This window comes from Engystomops pustulosus, chromosome 2 (assembly GCF_040894005.1).
Source record: "Engystomops pustulosus chromosome 2, aEngPut4.maternal, whole genome shotgun sequence".
Taxonomy (NCBI): domain Eukaryota; kingdom Metazoa; phylum Chordata; class Amphibia; order Anura; family Leptodactylidae; genus Engystomops; species Engystomops pustulosus.
This window is the reverse complement of record NC_092412.1, coordinates 160,552,073-160,571,146: the sequence shown is the minus strand read 5'-3', so window position 1 is coordinate 160,571,146 and position 19,074 is coordinate 160,552,073. Positions and strand designations below refer to the sequence as shown.

Genomic DNA, 19,074 nt, shown 5'->3' with positions numbered 1-19,074 from the left:
GGGTTTTTGGCACACGCGTCATGCAACAGAAATCCGGTGGGAGGGGAAGGGGCCATCGGACGATCCAACGGATTTGGACAATCACTTACATGCACCATGAGGAAGATGTTGAACTCCAGCGGACCTGAGCGGGGAAGAGACAGATGCAGAAAATCGAGCACACAATCTAAGTGAATTGCGGCACAGTGCATTCTGGACAGACAATGCACTTTCGTGAACTCTGAGGGACCAGGTAAGTAAATATGCCCCGTTGTATCAATCTCGGGATATTAGCAACAGTGACATCTAGTGACTACACAAGGTCATTGCGGCTACTGTATGTGTGAAACGGTTACGATCTGAAATTAAACTCGCTTACCACTATAAACCAACAGGAACAGACCCTAACATAGGTCTCTATAATAAATTAAACCCTTCTAGTAACAACCGAATAAATTCCACACAAATATGAGGTTTTTAAATCTTTAGTTACATAGAAAAAATTATTTTTAATTAATGATACATTAAAAGTTATGTTTGTATTTGCCTTTGACAATATTCTCTAAAGTTTATTAGCCCTGCCAGTACTTCTGTCCCTAAATTATGTTAGTTACATTATGAAACAGGCCACAGGTTTCAGGTAACATGGGAAAGAAAAAGTATCTCTCTGCTGCCGAAAAGCGTTGACAAGACTGTAATATACATATACTTATGACCTCTATACAGGCAGTCCCCGGGTTACATACAAGACAGGGTCTGTAGGTTTGTTCTTAAGTTGAGTTTGTATGCAAGTCGGAACTGTATATTTTATCATTGTAATCCCAGCCAGAACTTTTTTAGTCACTGTGACAATTGGATTTTAAAAATGTTGGGTTGTCATAAGAATCAATATTAACACTAAAGCTTCATTACAGACTCATTTGATAACTGTTACAGCTGTTTATTGTAGCCTAGGATTAAAGTGCAATAAATTACAAATATCCAGAGGTCTGTTTGTAACTAGGGGGTCGTATGTTAGTCGTGTGTTCTTAAGTAGGGGACCGCCTGTAGTAGCGTTAAACACCATTTATCACTAGGGCACAGGCCCTAAAAAGCCTGACCTGTGCATACAAAATTGTTTTAAAAGATAAAATACCTCCATGTAATTCTAATTTTCTTATTTAGTGAATCCAACATTTTGTAATTCTTCACCTTTCCTTTTTAGATGTGCTGTGCTCCCTGACACTAGATTGTGACCACATGTGGGTAACCCCTTCCCGCCGCAGCCCTTTTTCGTTTTTTTGCGTTTTCATTTTTCAATCCTCATTCATTACAATGTGCTGATAGCACATTGTAATGAATAGGTTAACCCGAAGTAGCTGTGGGTCTTCGGAAGACCCGAGGCTACCATGGTGATGGATCGCTGCTCCCCGATGATGGCCATCTTTTTGAAGCCGCCGGCGCCGATCAACGGGAAACAGACTTACTGGCTATGGAGAGGACTCGGCCGGTGAGCCGTCTCCATGCACCTGCACCCGGCATGTGATGTAGTATTACGTCACATGTCGGTAAGGGGTTTTGTTAGAACTGCCAGAACTCAGTTCAAATAGCTAAGCACAACCAGGGGTGAACCAAGCCTTTCTGCTGCCCGAGGCGAGCCATAGAGAGACGCCATGTAGTCCAAAAATAGATACAGCTAGGGCCGCCATGAAGTACAAAATAGATACAGCCAGGGCCAGATTAAGGTTGGTGGGGGCCTCTGGGTGCAAAATCTGGCAAAGGCATATATATTCCACCTATATATAAACCTATTTCATATTATACCTGTATATGCACACACTACAACTATATCTTCAACCTTTACATGTTATACCTGAATATATATACACACACACATTACACCTATATCTACACCCTTTACATGTTATACCTGTATATACACACATATTCTTGAAGGTTGGACTTGATGGACTTGCGTCTCCTTCCAGCCTTATATACTATGATACTATGATACTATGATATCACATATTTCGCCTATTACATGGAATACCTGAATATACACATACTTTACACCTACATATACACACCTATTACATCTTATACCTTTATAAGCACACATATCACACATTACATTTATATATACAGCTACTACATGTTATACCACTATATAAACATATTACACCTCTATATAAACCTATTACATGTTATACCTCTATACACACACAAACACACACACACGACACACGTACAGATTTACACAGGGAACATGCATACATATACACATTTTTACACTTGCCTGATAACCAGCAGGAAGTCCAGGACAGGCAGGGAATCCATCAGGGCAGCCGATGCAGATGTTCCCCTCTGTGCTGCAGGCCCAGGCTGGTGGGCAATGACACAGGTGGCCTAGGCTGGTGACACGGGAAGCTCTTGTCCTGTGTCACAGGCGCGCACAGGAAGTCCCACGCGGTGCTATAAGCAATAGTACTTGCATCTGAACAATGCAAGTACTATTGTTAGTAGTAATTAGCAGTCCTTATAGGCTGCTACCGCCCCCTCCTCCTGTTACCAGCTTCTAGCCAGGACATGCCACGATCATGGTTATGTTAAAGGGACTTGCTGGCTGCCATTCTTAATAATGACCTGCAGGATGCCACCCCCTTCTCCAGCAGATTCTCAACTCTCCTCATGGCAGGTGCACTCCTCGGCACAACATACAGTTTGTTCCACTGATGTGGGCAGAAAGAAAATGTAAAAGTTATAACTTGAGGTTTACCTCAAGTTGCAGATGGAGCGTAGAGCAATGATGAAGTTTTGCCCCCTGCTGTGTGGAAGTATTATGGTATTATGAGTGGGACAGCCTACAGAAAAGGGGACATTGCTGGTGCGGCTACAGAATGCAATGGAGTTGGGCCTAAAAGGAAGGTGGGTGGTAACCGGATAGAAGGCTTTATACAGGGTAGGGTTATTTTGTACTCTCTGGATGGGCCACATGAAGGGGGCATTGCACAGGGGTGTGGGATAACTTGCTGATCAGTGGGGGTCTCAGTGCTGACACCCTTGCTGATCACGAGAACGAGGGTCCGTCGGACCCCTTGTTGCTCAGTCACGCATGACCGTTCTGCTCCATTAATCTCTGTGGAGCTGACGGAAATCATGCGCTGCCGTCTGCTCCATTAATCTGACGGAGCAACGAGGGGTCCGGTGGATCCTCATTCTCGCGATCGGCGGGGGTTTCGGCACGGAGGCCCCCACTGCTCAGCAAGTTAGGCCCTATCCTGTGGATAGGGCATAACTTTATTTTGTGGGAAAACCCCTTTAATTTTGCATTTTTGATTAGTGTTATTGGTTTACTGTTTTCATTTTAGATTCTATTGTGAGTTTTATTTTAATATCGTTTTTTGCTAATGCTACGTTTTAAATGTCTGTTTCTCTTCAGACCTAGTATGTCTGGGTTGCACTTGGTCAAACAGGGACGTGAACGCAAAAAGATAGATTTACAGAGGGATTTCACAGTGGCGTCACCCGCAGAATTTGTCACACGATTTGGAGGGATTAAAGTGATTGAAAAGGTAGGTTACTTGTGCCATTCAGTTACAGTATTTTCTTCCTTAAAGCTATGGATTGTAGCAGATAAGTATGTTAGAAATTAATTATGTGGGTTTATACTCTCCCTATTGTTTAACAGGTGCTTATTGCTAACAACGGCATAGCTGCTGTCAAATGCATGAGATCAATCAGACGTTGGTCGTATGAGATGTTTCGCAATGAGAGAGCGATTCGATTTGTTGTCATGGTAACCCCTGAAGACTTGAAGGCAAATGCAGGTAAGTATCATAGTTTGATCCATTATTCTTTTGTGCGTTTGCTCTTTACAGGAAATCTACCATTGAAATCTAGCATGATAAAACAGGGGCACTTAGATCCAGGCAAAAAACTCCAGCCCCTCACCCCCCCCCCCCCCCACACACACACACACAGACACTGTACTGCAACTCCCTCTGCAGCTGTGAGATTACATCAGACAGAGGGATGAGAGCAGGATTTTAGAAGTAAGAAGGCCTTATATAGCAAATGTAAGAATCAGGCTTGATTGTGCAATTTTCGGTCGGTCGATTTTCTCAGTCATAATCACACAATGCAAACAGAAGTAGTAGAAGAGTTACAGGAGTCACCACACAGGTGCATTTCTGCTCATCTTCAGAAATAGTGCAAAATGAACAATAAAGGTCCCACTTGTAGGTGACTACTGCACCCATTGTCCTCCATCTGATCCCACAGCTGTGTATTGGGTGATTATGCAAGGTAATAAATACAGTATAAACACATGAATTTGCTAACCTTTACCCCTGATGATGCCAGTTCGGCGAAACATGTCTGGTGGGCATAGCTGAATTGTATATTTTTAATGAGCAGTAAACCGTGTACCTTACTCTTTAAATACAATGAGGATGTCAGAATTTAGACTTTAGGACATATTGGCGACTAATAGAGTCCAAAAAACATCTCATGTACCAACAGGGACAATTAGGGACAGACTCTATCCGCAAGATTCTTGCTAACACATCCACTTGTAATATAGGGGGGAACTGATCCTCCCCCCCAGTTGGTTCTAACCCTATGCCTCTCAAGGATAGCATCCCCCTATATCCTTGATCATGAATATAGTACTACGAGTTTGGACACTGCTAACTTGCACTTTTAATACACTAGTTTGCACTGTTCTTAAAGGGAACCTGTCGCCAGGGACCTCATTTTTCACTAAAGACAGATTGTAAAAGCCCATGACACCAGCAGTGCTAATATGCCTTTCTGCCTTTTCTAAGCATTTGCATTACAATATAATTGTGTGTTATAACTTACTCTTGCATCCTTACAAAATCCTGGGGTAGTCACAGGGGCTGGACTTTGGTTTGGATGCATTTCAAAAAACAACATGTGACTTGTATGAACTGCAGGCTGTCTCCATGTTTGAGCTCCTGTACAGCTCTGTCCCTCCCCCACTTATGTCAGGCTGACCAGGCTGTGACCTCTGATAAGGAGCAGGAGGTGGAGCTAGACAGGAGCACAAAGGTGGGGGCCAAGCTCTGAGGAGTGGGTAACACAGATAAGCCACATGTTGTTTTTTGAAATGCATCCAAACCAAAGTCCAGCCCCTGTGACTACCCCAGGATTTTGTCAGGGAGCAAGGTAAGTTATAACACACAATTATATTGTAATGCAAATGCTTAGAAAAGGCAGAAAGGCATATTTGCACTGCTGGTGTCATGGGCTTTTACAATCTGTATTTAGTAAAGAAAACCTATTGTTCTTCCTAGCTACAAGGAAGAATTTTTAATCCAACGAATAACAAGAAGATAGTAATACCAAAAAAACTATGTGTGTAGTCAGAAATAGTTAAATCCAAAATGTTTATTGGTAAAGCAAAAGTACTGGTTAAAAAACTTGGCCCCAGCACAGGGGGACACAAGGCAAAAAAGGTTGAATTCCAGACAAACAAATCAGGTAGATAAACAGCATGAATAGATAATAAGGCTGCAATAGCCGTAACCATATATGCACAGTATGAAATGGGAAGCATAAAGAGGTAGCAGCATAAATTACAAGCAAATAACAGTGATGTGGTAATCAAAAAGTGGCTTACCCATGTTTAAACCTGATCGCAGCCTGGAAGACAACCGCCCCGACGCGCGTTTCGGCTGGTTCACAGCCTTCGTTACCAAACGACGATACCCAAACCATATGGTGATAAATCACATAGGGCCATAGCATAAGCCACAGTGCATATACATAGTAAAATAGTAAAATATATACCTTTTCCCCTATTCCTTTGGTTCGTTCAAAATCTTTTTATCATTAATCTGTATTTAGTGAAAAATGAGGTCCCTGGTGACAGGTTCCCTTTAAATAAGAGTCAATAAAAGTTATATTTTATCGCTTATCTGGCCTTGGTGGATTATAAAGGGCTTTTTTTGGTCGCTAGCCGGGCGACTATTGGAAATTTAAATGTTGTAATTTCCTTTATCCACCTTGAGCATATTCCTAAGTGTCAATGAATTTCTATCCCCTTTTGGGGTTGGTGTATGTAATTATAGTCCCACATCTCCATTTCTGCACCACCAGATAATTGTCTGCAGGCGTTAGTTCTGGTAAATTTATAAAAGTTATGGGCCACAAAAGAATATGCCCTAAAAATGGCTATAAGACTCTACCTTAGAGGAACCTGCCACCGGATCTACCTTAATAGGAAGATTCGTGGTGGTAGGTTTCATTTAATGTCCTCACAAGGTTGGATAGCAACTGCGGAAGGTAGCTTATGATTGTGTTCTCATTTTATGGGACATTGTTTTAGCCAGAAGGGTACGGGCCAGCGTCACTCTTTTCTAACCTTGTATATTTGTATACATTTTTAATCATTTTCCTATTTAATTTTGATGTATGCTTCTTCATATAAGCTTATAATGCTATCATTAGACAAAGGGTTACATTTATATTAATTAATATTATTATTTTTTTTTCCTTTTCTGTTTTGTTATTTTATTTTATATTTTATTTAGTCTCTGACTTGAAAAAGGGGAATCTGAGGGTGCAGCCACAAGTTCAGTTTTTCAGATGCAGTTTTTGAAACCAAGAGCAGGTGTGGATCATAATGGGTGAGGACTAGAGATGAGCGAGCACTAAAATGCTCGAGTGCTCGTTACTCGTGTCAAACTTTTCCCGATGCTCGAGTGCTCGTCTCGAATAACTAACCCAATTGAAGTCAATGGGAAACTTAAGCATTTTCACTGAAAGAACACATTAAAAGAACACAGTGAAGAACACATTGCAGATGTTCAGTACATCTGCTAACTTATCCGAAGACACGCGTGCTGAACGGTGTTCTTCACAATAGTATGTGAAGAACAATATGTGTGAAGAACACATTGCAGAAGTTTCCACACTAATACTTGAACGAGCATCAAGCTCGGACGAGTATACTCGCTCATCTCTAGTGAGGACTCTTATCATTAAGAATTGCTGCTCCTCCTCTATTTTTATTCCACTCCTGGTTTGGGCATCAAAAACTGCATCTGAAAATGTGTGAACACACCCTGAAACTCGTTATGTTATTTAGATAATGAGGCAATTTTCAGGCCTAAATCCTTAAGATGGGTTCCGTGAACTTGCCTGATATTTCTGATTTCCATATATACTTGTGTATAAGCCGAGTTTTTCAGCACAAAAAATGTGCTGAAAATCCTCACCTCTGCTTATACACGAGTCAATACATATGTCAATGCACTTAAAAAAAACCCCAAACTTATATACTCACCCTCCGGTGGCCCCGATGCGCAGCGCTGCTCCCCCGATGTCATCGCGGCTCATCTTCTGGCTTCCGCGCCTGTCTTCTTTCTTCTGTAACCTCCTGCAGGGTGCCGCCATGTTTTTCCCCTGGGCGGCGCATAGTAAGACGACAGCAGCGGCGCGTCATACTATGCGCCTGCCGGCTGGGAGAGGGCGATGGTGGCGCCCTGCAGGAGGTTACAGAATAAAGAAGAGGAGCCTTGAAGCCAGAAGACGAGCCGCACTGACATCGGGGGAGCAGCGCTGCGCATCGGGGCCACCGGAGTATACAAGTTATTTTTTTTTTTTTTTTATGCTGGGGTGGCTCTATACTACTGGGGGCAGGCTGTATACTACTGGGGGCATGCTGTATACTACTGGGGGCAGGCTGGGGTGGCTCTATACTACTGGGGGCAGGCTGTATACTACTGGGGGCAGGCTGGGGTGGCTCTATACTACTGGGGGAAGGCTGTATACTACTGGGGGCAGGCTGGGCTGGCTGTATACTACTGGTGGCAGGCAGTATACTATAGGGGGCAGGCTGGCTATATACTGGGGTGGGGGGTTGTGACCAATGCATTTCCCACCCTCGGCTTATACTTGAGTCAATAGGTTTTCCCAGTTTTTGGTGGTAAAATTAGGGGTCTCGGCTTATACTCAGGTCGGCTTATACTCGAGTATATACGGTAATTATTATGCCTATCCCATTTTATGTAGCCACTGTGCCTAGATCATGAAAATCAAGTAATTATCCCTTTTTGTGCCATGCCTTGTACAATGTATTACATATGTTATGTAGCATACTGTGGAATAAAATTAAATATATTAAAGGTTGTCTGAGACCGTATTAAAGTATTTCTTTAAAAAGTGAAAACTGTGGTTAAAGTGCTAGGTTTCCCTATGAACTTGCCTAACAAATAATGTTTTAGCTACGATTAGGCACTAAGCAGGCGCCTAAAAGAAATGCACCATGTGGCTGCAGAGCGACAAGGCTACAGTTTGCGGTGGATTGGGAATAACAAATTAATACATTTGTTGGGGGAGGAGGGCTTTTTTTTTTTTTTTTTTTTTATGCATCTTAGATACTGATAGAAAAATGACAATTCTTAATTTGAATCTCATGTCTTTAGTGTTTAATGTATGTTCATAATGTCTTTTTTCTATTAAAAAAAAGTGATTGCACATTTATTGTTCTATTTCAGAATATATTAAAATGGCTGATCATTATGTACCTGTACCCGGAGGTCCAAATAATAACAATTATGCTAATGTAGAGCTTATTCTTGATATTGCAAAAAGGATCCCAGTACAGGTAATATTTATTTGTCTTTCTTACTTCAAAGCTATTTTTCATAGAATTATGTCTGGAATTGGGTGTTGATACAGTATATATTATTTGGAAATGCATGGTTGCATTTGAAGCTCACCTATTGTTTCAATATTTAAAATAGTTGAAAACCCCCTTGAAAAAAATAGGGAATTTTAACCCCTTCCCGACCCGGTGCATGGGCCCCTCGCGCTTACCAGTAACACCCGCGATCGTTGCTAGCGGTTGCCTTCATGTCGTTCGCCGCCGCCATCTTACCGCGGATCGTCGCTTCCCGATGACGTCACGGGGATCGCCGATCCATTGCCATGACAGCTTCGGGTCTCACGAAGGCCCGAAGCTGTCTCATTTTAACCCGTTCATTACAATGTGCGATCAGACAACCTAGGGTTAAAGTACCCTAGGGAGTCTGAAAAATGGTAAAAGTAAATATAAAAAAAAGTTTAAAAAAATCTAAAAATTCAAATCACCCCCTTTCCCTAGAACTGATATAAATATTAATAAACAGTAAAAATCATAAGCACATTAGGTATTGCATTTGGTATCCACGTAATCGTAGCGACCCAAAGAATAAAGTAGACATGTCATTTGGTGCGCACAGCGAAAGCTGTAAAATCCAAGCCCGCTTCCCAGTACACGGCATGGAATATTAAATACCGTCACTACGAAGTGAAATTTGTTACGCAGAAAATAAGCAGTCACAGAGCTCTTTATGTGGAAAAATAAAAAAGTTATAGATTTTTGAAGGTAGTGAGTGAAAAATGGAAGTGAAAAAACTTCGAAATCTTCAAAATTTCAGGGTGGACAACACTCCTCCTGTTTATGGCATTCTAATCTGTATTTTCATCTTCTTTTTCTTTCTTTTTTAATTATTAGGCCGTGTGGGCTGGATGGGGTCATGCTTCAGAAAATCCTAAATTACCTGAACTTCTCCACAAAAATGGCATTGCTTTTATGGGTAAGATTAAAACTTCTTAAGATGAGCAAAAGCATAGCAAACATAACTTTCACTGAAACTGACTGTACACATTGTTAGATATCAGCATAATTATGTTGGATTCAGGTTAGTCTGTGACTGAACCCTGAGAAAATTAACTGTATCAGATTTTGCATACCTGATTCCTGTAATTGGACAGATTGGTTGCTGATTGTCAAACTTTTCCCTACAGAGGTAATCTGGGCATGCATAGAGATATCATCCTCTTTCCTCCAGCAGTACCTGACTTTTGAAGTACCAATAGGTATTCAATGGATGGGGACAATAAACTTCTCATTTGCTTAGGCTGTTGTGATCCTTTAAAGTGAAATTGTCACCAGAAATATAATTTAACTATTGGCAGGTTCCAATAGCCTATATTATGCTGATTTAAAAAACTTCTTTGTCGGGTCATGTCCTGACTGGCCATGTAGAAGGACGCACGCTGCAGAGCTCCTACCCAACATCCTGCTAAACATCCTGAAAATTCACCTTTTTCGAGAGGAGAAAGCAGGAATACAATACCCCCTGACACCGGTATACCTGCTCACCGATTCCGGAAAGCCTACAGGCAGTAAAGGTCGGCATCACTGCATTGAATAGACCAGTTTGGGTGACCACAGGATCGTATTCTGCCCAAAATTGATATGTTGCGTTCTGGAGCGAGAACAAAAGAAGGGAAGGAGGTTGGCCTAAATACCCCTGCCACTGTAGAGACACCTCTATAGTGCGGTTCAAGGATGACGCCGCAATATTGGAGCGGTTTGCGCGGTAGGATGCAGGACCCTCCACTGCTAAATCAGGACCGCAATACCAGAGTAGGCTAACTCCGATTCTGAGATGGAGGAGATTGCAGAGGCCCATTTGTCCCAGCGTCAGAAGAAGGGCTCTAAGGGTCGTTAACACCTGGCCCAGCTGTGGAGCTTGAGGCCTCCCTTCAGGTGCCTGAAGAACCTACTCTTAAGGATGTATTTCTGCCTGTGGCTCACTGCGGTTCAGCATTACTGATCATGAATAATCACATCTGAGGCCTAATGGTGGATGTTAAATTAGTCTGACAAGACCTTAGGAAAGCGAACGAGAAAGTTCATGTGGTGGAGGACGGTCAGTGATATTGAAGACCAAATGCCTCCCATTCATAAGGAATTGAAACGATTATCTGACAACGTTTCTTTGCTTATATCAAAGTGTGATGATCTTGAAAACCGGCTTAGCCGGAACAACTTGCAGGTCATTGGCATTCCTGAAAAGACAGAAGGTAAAGATCCGGTGGCCTTAATAGAAACCAGGATTAAAGAGAAGATGGGTCAAGAGGTTTTGTCCCCGTTATTTGCGGCTGAGAGAGCTCACAGGGTCCCATTTCGACCCTTACCACCAGGGGATGCACCAAGATCGTTTATACTGCGCAAGGGATCATCCGGATCTAACTATTAATGGAAATAAAATATAATTCTACCCGGATTCTCTGCCAAAGTACAGAAGAGGCGGGTGAAATTTGTGGAGGTAAAGCGCCATCTGAGAGCCTTGCAAATCCCGTATTCCATGCTTTACCCAGGCAGATTGAGAGTTGTGGCATTTGAAACTACCCATTTTTTCGACCTTGCATCGGATGCAGCAAAATGGCTGGACGCTAATGAAAGATGACTTCAAGAGATGGACTGGGAAGAACAGTGAGCTGCAAACTCTTTTTGTTCTTATTAATGTCTTAAAAGGTGTGAGGTGACAGGTTTGTTATACAAACCTAAAGTTATAAAAAGCTAATACGGGAAAAAACTTCAATAAAAATATATGATTTAAAAAAAATAAATAAAAAGCTTATATGTTCGTTAAGGGGATATTCCGGGAATATGAACATCTGACACAAAAACCTGTGGTGATATAAATAAATGAATGTAACAAAACTCAATGTCATCACAAAATGGAGCTTAATTAGTCTGATTTTATGATTGCAAAATTTATGGCCTCTCTAAAGTAGGTGGAGTTATCACTAATATCACGAAACTACAAGTTCCATGATCCTTTAGTTCTCAGTAACTCCTCCTGCCTCTTATGCTCTGCTCCCGGTGATGATATAACAGATATTACACTGTTACCATAGTAATGATGTGTAACTGCCATCCCTGCCTCTGTCTTCGATACTTGGGAGAATGTATTTTGTGGTGTTTGATTAAACAGGGGGAGGAGGGTTGGGAATTTTTTTGGGGGTGGGAAGAGTCGGCTCCTAGGGGAAATCAGCGAGAGGGGCCTTACAGGTGCCCTTACGCTCCATGAGAGAATAAAGGTTTTATGGCTGGACAGTTGAATGTCATTTCATGGTACACGAGAGGTTTGGGGGCCGCTACTAAGCCTATGGCTGTTCTCTCCACATAACAGCAACACTCTCCAGCAATTTTATGATTATGTGAAACACATTTGATTAAGGATAATACACATTACCTGCAGAAAAGGTGGATATCCCATTGCTATCACTGTATGTTTTCGACACGCGCAAGAGGGGTTAGTATACTGGTCCCAACCACAATCCCATTCGAATGCTTCTCTTCCTTGATGGATGCGGAGGGAAGATTTGTATTTTTATTTTTAACACCCCTCAAATACTGATTGCACTATATATTCCTCCACTGTTTACTTGTCAATATCTTTCTTATGCCTCAGCTACCGGTATTAATGGTAGGGGACTATAATATGGTCCTCTCACCTTTTCAAAGATAGGTTTGGGAGGGGAGCATCGGTGGGAGCTGATGCCCCTACAGCCCTGGCCAGGGTCTTAACTGTGATTGGCTGGTATGATTACTGGAGGATGACACGTATGGATGCCTGGCAGTACTCCTGCTACTCCAGCTCTCACAACACACTGTCAAGAATTGACCTAGCTATTATTTCAACGCACATACATAAATATATTAAAACTGTAAAATACTTTCCACATAGTGTATCGGATCATTCCACAGTATTGGTTAAAATGGTTATCCCAGCTGAGGTTCCTCGCCAAGTAGGTAGCTGGACAATAAATCCCTTCTGGATACAGCTAGCAGATAAAGGGGATTTGTTTCGTCATGAAATTGAATCTTTTTTCCTAAGAAATGAGAACTCCACTACAAACCGTTTAGTGTGGGATACCATGAAAATCGGGGAATATATAGACAACATATCAATAGACCTAAAACTAGGTTGAGGGAGCTAACTGACCGATTACAATACAGAAATGGACTTTCTACAAAATCCCTCGCTTGGGACTGAGACCAATTGGAAGGAGGCCCAAACCCTCCTGAAGGAGCAAACTTTAAAGGTGGCAGGAGATTTTTTTTTCTCAAAAAAAAAAAATTTGTTCAGGGAGAAGCGGTTGGCTATTTGCTAGCCAGCATAATTCATACACAAAAGGGCCACTCGCAGGTCAGAGAGATACAGGATTTGAATGACTCGATGGTTACGGGTGACAAGGAAATAATGGGTGGTTTTCATACAATGTATAAAGACTTTTATAAATCCCAGCTTAGTTGTAATACAGCGGATATACAAGGATATTTAGAGAACATAGAAATGGCCAGACTAAAATGGGAACAAGCAGAGAGTCTACACTCACCGGCCACTTTATTAGGTACACCTGTCCAACTGCTCGTTAACACTTAATTTCTAATCAGCCAATCGCATGGTGGCAACTCAGTGCATTTAGGCATGTAGACATGGTCAAGACAATCTCCTGCAGTTCAAACCGAGCATCAGTATGGGGAAGAAAGGTGATTTGAGTGCCTTTTGAATGTCGCATGGTTGTTGGTGCCAGAAGGGCTGGTCTGAGTATTTCAGAAACTGCTGATCTACTGGGATTTTCACGCACAACCATCTCTAGGGTTTACAGAGAATGGTCCGAAAAAGAAAAAACATCCAGTGAGCGGCAGTTCTGTGGGCGGAAATGCCTTGTTGATGCCAGAGGTCAGAGGAGAATGGGCAGACTGGTTCGAGCTGATAGAAAGGCAACAGTGACTCAAATCGCCACCCGTTACAACCAAGGTAGGCAGAAGAGTACGGCGAACTTTGAGGCAGATGGGCTACAGCAGCAGAAGACCACACCGGGTGCCACTCCTTTCAGCTAAGAACAGGAAACTAAGGCTACAATTTGCACAAGCTCATCGAAATTGGACAATAGAAGATTGGAAAAACGTTGCCTGGTCTGATGAGTCTCGATTTCTGCTGTGAAATTCGGATGGTAGGGTCAGAATTTGGCGTCAACAACATGAAAGCATGGATCCATCCTGCCTTGTATCAACGGTTCAGGCTGGTGGTGGTGGTGTCATGGTGTGGGGAATATTTTCTTGGCACTCTTTGGGCCCCTTGGTACCAATTGAGCATCGTTGCAACGCCACAGCCTACCTGAGTATTGTTGCTGACCATGTCCATCCCTTTATGACCACAATGTACCCAACATCAGCTACTTTCAGCAGGATAATGCGCCATGTCATAAAGCTGGAATCATCTCAGACTGGTTTCTTGAACATGACAATGAGTTCACTGTACTCAAATGGCCTCCACAGTCACCAGATCTCAATCCAATAGAGCATCTTTGGGATGTGGTGGAATGGGAGATTCGCATCATGGATGTGCAGCCGACAAATCTGCGGCAACTGTGTGATGCCATCATGTCAATATGACCAAAATCTCTGAGGAATGCTTCCAGCACCTTGTTGAATCTATGCCATGAAGAATTGAGGCAGTTCTGAAGGCAAAAGGGGGTTTAACCTGTTACTAGTATGGTGTACCTAATAAAGTGGCCGGTGAGTGTAGAGTTGGAGGTAGCATTGGCATCCCTCTCTAACGAGAAGGTTGGATGGCCTACCAGGGGAATTTTTTTTAAAAACCTGAAGAAACTCTGTTACCCAGGTTGTTGCAAGTACTTGAGGAATCTAAGTCACATACTATTCTCCCACCGTCAATGCAAGAAGCGATGGTGACCTTAGTGCCAAAACGAGGAAGGGACCCACAGAACCTGGATTCATATTGTCCGATTTCGATGCTACCGGTGGACATTAGAATACTTGCCAAAGCCTTCGCTAACAGCCTTATCGGGATTATTACCTCCCTCATTCATGCTCCCTCATTGTACCTAAACATCCAGGCTGAGGGGGTGTCAGGACTGGCAGGGCTGTTCTCTCACTTGACGCTGCCAAAGCCTTTGACAGCTATGAGTGGGAATTTTTATGGGCCGTACTGGGATTTGGATCACATTTTATATAGAGTGGGGTCAAGCTGCTCTACACCAATGCGAAAGTGAGAATAAAGGTTAACGGGATGGTTTTGGAAGAATTTCAACTGGAAAGGGGGACGAGGCAAGGCTGCCCTCTCGCCCTTCCTATTTGCATTGGCAATTGAGCCGCTGGTGGTCTTACTTAGGTCTACTCCAGACTTGCAGGGCTTTAGTGGAGGAGAAAGGGAGGAAGGGTTTCTCTTTATGCTGACGATCTCCTAATATATCTGGGAGATACGGATAGATCCCTAACTGGGGTCATGAGCATTCTTAGAGTTTTTGGACGGTACTCTGGATTTAATATTAACTGGGATAAGTCCGTTTTACTTCCCCTGGATCCAATTCCGGGTTATCCCCAAAACTAAGGCCCCCTATAGGTGGCATCCAAAATTAAATATCTGGGAGTAGTGGTAACCAGTCAACCAAAGGATTACATAAAAGGTAACTTAGAACCTTTACTCTCTTTCTTTAACCAGAATTGAGACATGGTGCAAACTCCCTCTCTCCCCAATAGGAATACAGGAACCTGATTAAGATGGTTCTGATGCCGCAACATTATAGGGAAAACTAATCGCTGCCCATTGGATTAAGCCAAGGCCTCCAGCGGTAAGGGAATATATAGATAGGGTAAACAATGTTATTAGACTTGAAAAGAAATTCTATAGCTAAATTTGAAAAAATATGGGGGAAATGGATGGATGTACCAGGACTGCCATCACAACCATTGCTCCAACTTAGAACAAGCCTGCAATACCGACTTTCTTTAGCCACCTAAGTGGATTACCGGAATGAAGTATTTCGGGGCGAATTATCCCTGCCCTCGGGAGCGGACTCTGGAGTGGGAGGGGGAATGTTCTTGGTCAATTTGCTTAAAAACATAGAGCCAATACTGTAAAATATTGTTTTGTACAGTTTTATTGTAACTGATTGATGCTCTAATACATACAATGTAACACTTGTGCAACTTTCCACATGTAACATACTCTGTCAACTAAGCATTAATGCACGAGCACTTGTTTATTTGTGTCCAAAAAATCAAATAAAAAATTTATATGATTCAGCATTCTGAATCATTTCATATGTCATGTGCATTGAGCAGGCAGGGAAGGGTGATGGTGTGGAGTAGAGGATGAATGCCTGAGGCAACTGAGGTTACTGCAGCTGACCCAACCCCCACTACAACCAGGACTCGCAACATGCGGTTGCAGTGTGCCAGGTAATGTGAAGAAAATTTTTATAGATTACTGAAAATATTCAGAATGCAGACAAAGGCATTTTAAAAATCGGGATTGCATAGGCTACTGGAACATGCCACCAGCTAAAAATTATATTCCTGGTGACAGGTTCACTTTAAAACCCCTGACGGACAGAGAGAACAATGTAAACATGCAACATTTAACGTTTAATGGTATCAAGTGAGGAGGGATTTTATAGACCAGTAGAGAAATCAGTTGAGGAAAGAGAACAAGTAAAGAGAAAGTCACATGTAGTTAGGGAATGTGATAAGCCTAATAAGCAGAAAGAAGGTCAGGTTCACTCACCACCAGGTGCACAATCCAAAATAGGGTCTTTCACTGCCTTGTGAAACAAGCAGTAAGTAAAAGAAGTTGATCAGCACTCACGTAAAAATTGTTGTGCAGCTTTATTCACATGATAATAGTGAATTATAGGCAACAGAGTCTCTTGTGGATATAGAAAGGGTTCCTCTATAGGGAACATGCTGGTATTGAGCCATTTTGCAAAACGAAGAAAGACTGGCGCAACAAATATGCAGGGTTTTATCCATGTGGATTATGCACGGCATGCCAAGTCCTAGTCAGAATTACAGCCTTTACAGACAAGAATGGCCAGAAATACGACATTAATGAACACATTACCTGTTCTTCACCTGGAGTGATCGATGTTCTTCCATATCCTTGCAAACTAACATGAACGCAAAATGAGAATCAGGATCAGAGAACATCTTTATTCAATCAAGAATTATGATAAAATGCTGGCAGAAGCCTTGAAGCAAAATAAACTGTTTCAGCCCACACCGATTGCTGCGCACTTTAAAAAAATTCACAACTGTAACCCTAGAGGTCTCAAAGATTGGGCCGTCAGTCAAATTACTTTAGGAATTGGAGGCAATGATCTGGATACTCTGCTTCTTCAAATAGAGACCCGATGGATTTACAGGATAGAAAGCTTGAAACCCACATGCCTTTATGATAACGTTGGCTTCGGATGCTTTCTGTAAATAGGGTCTGTGATCCTAAGAATTCTCTCCTGGTGTTCTATCTACATTTTTCTCCGTAGTACAGTACACCATGTTTGCCTGTTGGCATTGTATGTGTGCATGACAGCAATGATTGCCTTTGGAATAGAAGCACGAACATTACTTAATTCAAAATTACCCTAAAATTAACCCCTTACTGACATGTGACGCAATAGTACGTCACATGTCGGGTCCCTGTGCATGGAGAGGGCTCGCGGGCTGAGCCCTCTCCATAGCCAGTAAGTCTTTGCTGCATGTTGTGATGTTGTGCTGATCGCTGGCGGCTTCGCCACGCGCCGCCATCTTTCTGAGGATCGTCGCTCCCTGTGATGTCATCGGGGAGCGGCAATCCGTCGCCATGGTAGCTTCGGGTTAACCCATTCATTACAATGTGCTACCAGCACATTGTAATGTATGAGTAGTAAAATACACGTATACTGCCACACTGTAGTATGGCAGTATATGATAGGATCGTACATACACCCTAGGGTAAAGTCTGAAAAATAGTAAAAATAAAGAAAAAGTTTAAAAAAAAAATTATAATAAAAAAAACTAAAAATTCAAGTCACCCCCCTTTTCCCTAGAACTGATATAAATAAACAGTAAAAATCTTAAACACATTAGGTATCGCCGCGTCCGAAAATGCCCGATCTATCAAAATATAATAAGGCTTTTTCACTGTAACGGAAAATCGTGCCCAAAGTCGAAAATGGCACTTTTTTGCCATTTAAAAAAAAAAATAAAAAATTCTATAAAAAGTGATCAAAAGGTCGTACAGTCCTAAAAATGATAACATTGTAAATGTCATCAAAATCTTCAAAAAACGGCACCACCCACAGCTCCATACACCAAAGTATGAAAAAGTTATTAGCGCCATTATAAAACCTATACAGATTTGGTATCCCCGTAATCGTACCGACCCAAAGAATAATGTAGACGTGTCATTTGGGGCGCACAGTGGAATCCGTAAAATCCAAGCCCACAAGAATACGGCACAAATGCGTTTTTTTACCACTGCATTTGGAATTTTTTTCCCGCTTCCCAGTACACGGCATGGAATATTAAATACCACCATTTTGAAGTGTAATTTGTTACGCAGAAAATAAGCCATCACACAGCTCTGTACATGGAAAAATAAAAAAGTTAAAGATTTTGGGAGTGAAAAATGAAACCGCAAAAACGAAAAAGGCTGCGGCGGGAAGGGGTTAACCTGATATTGGCAAGCAATAAACCCCACTAAACAGAATTAATACAGTGACTATGTGGCTTAAAAAGATGGACAATTACATCTGAGCTCAATAATCGTAATCATATTTTACACTAAAAAGAATAAAATTCCATATGTCTTAGTTTGCAGCAAGGTGATGCATAGTGTGAGATAAAGCCACTAGTCTCAATTGCATGGATGCACGCAATCAGGGACATCAGTACTAGTGCGGTTGCAATGACAGCAGACACACACATTCAACCTAGCGGTGATCCTCTCACCCAGTAACAGTTAACACAGATACAGATAACACAGATAAACCTTAAAGGGAACCCTACCTGTGTCCCTATCCCCAGTTGTCACTTTACAACTGATGTGGCTAGGATAAAGTATTGGAATATAAATTATGCCATACTAGTCTTTTTCACTTATCAGTGAGAGATCATCCTCAAGATTTTAATGATATATTAAAAGCTACATTTTGCTGCACTCACAACTTTTTTTGCTTTTCCCAATCTTCCCCCTCCCTTTGTTATAAATATATTTATTCAGACGATAAAAGGTACAATACAGGCAAATGTAAGTAACAAGGAATTGGACGCCATACTCATCTGACGTGTTCCAAACAGTCAGGTCCTTAATCATAGATGTCATAGCTAGTTAGACTCAGACTGATATACCGAACACCGGAAGTGGAGCTGCAGTCCCGCAGGTGCCCGGCATTCAGCCGCTCTAAAAACAAGGTATACAAAAAACACACAAAATAAATAAAATCATCAGAGAATCC

The 19,074-nt window shown here is 42.0% G+C and overlaps 1 protein-coding gene across 3 annotated transcripts in view; it reads left to right on the top strand.

Annotated features, from left to right (window-relative positions):
* ACACA (acetyl-CoA carboxylase alpha) overlaps positions 1–19,074 on the top strand; it is a 377,264-nt gene that overhangs the window by 41,655 nt on the left and 316,535 nt on the right. For all 3 annotated transcript variants that reach the window (XM_072137153.1, XM_072137152.1, XM_072137154.1), the window contains exons 3-6: positions 3,398–3,530; positions 3,647–3,785; positions 8,484–8,593; positions 9,485–9,566. In XM_072137153.1, the coding sequence (XP_071993254.1) occupies positions 3,398–3,530; positions 3,647–3,785; positions 8,484–8,593; positions 9,485–9,566 (464 nt within the window). The remainder of the gene's footprint in view (positions 1–3,397; positions 3,531–3,646; positions 3,786–8,483; positions 8,594–9,484; positions 9,567–19,074) is intronic.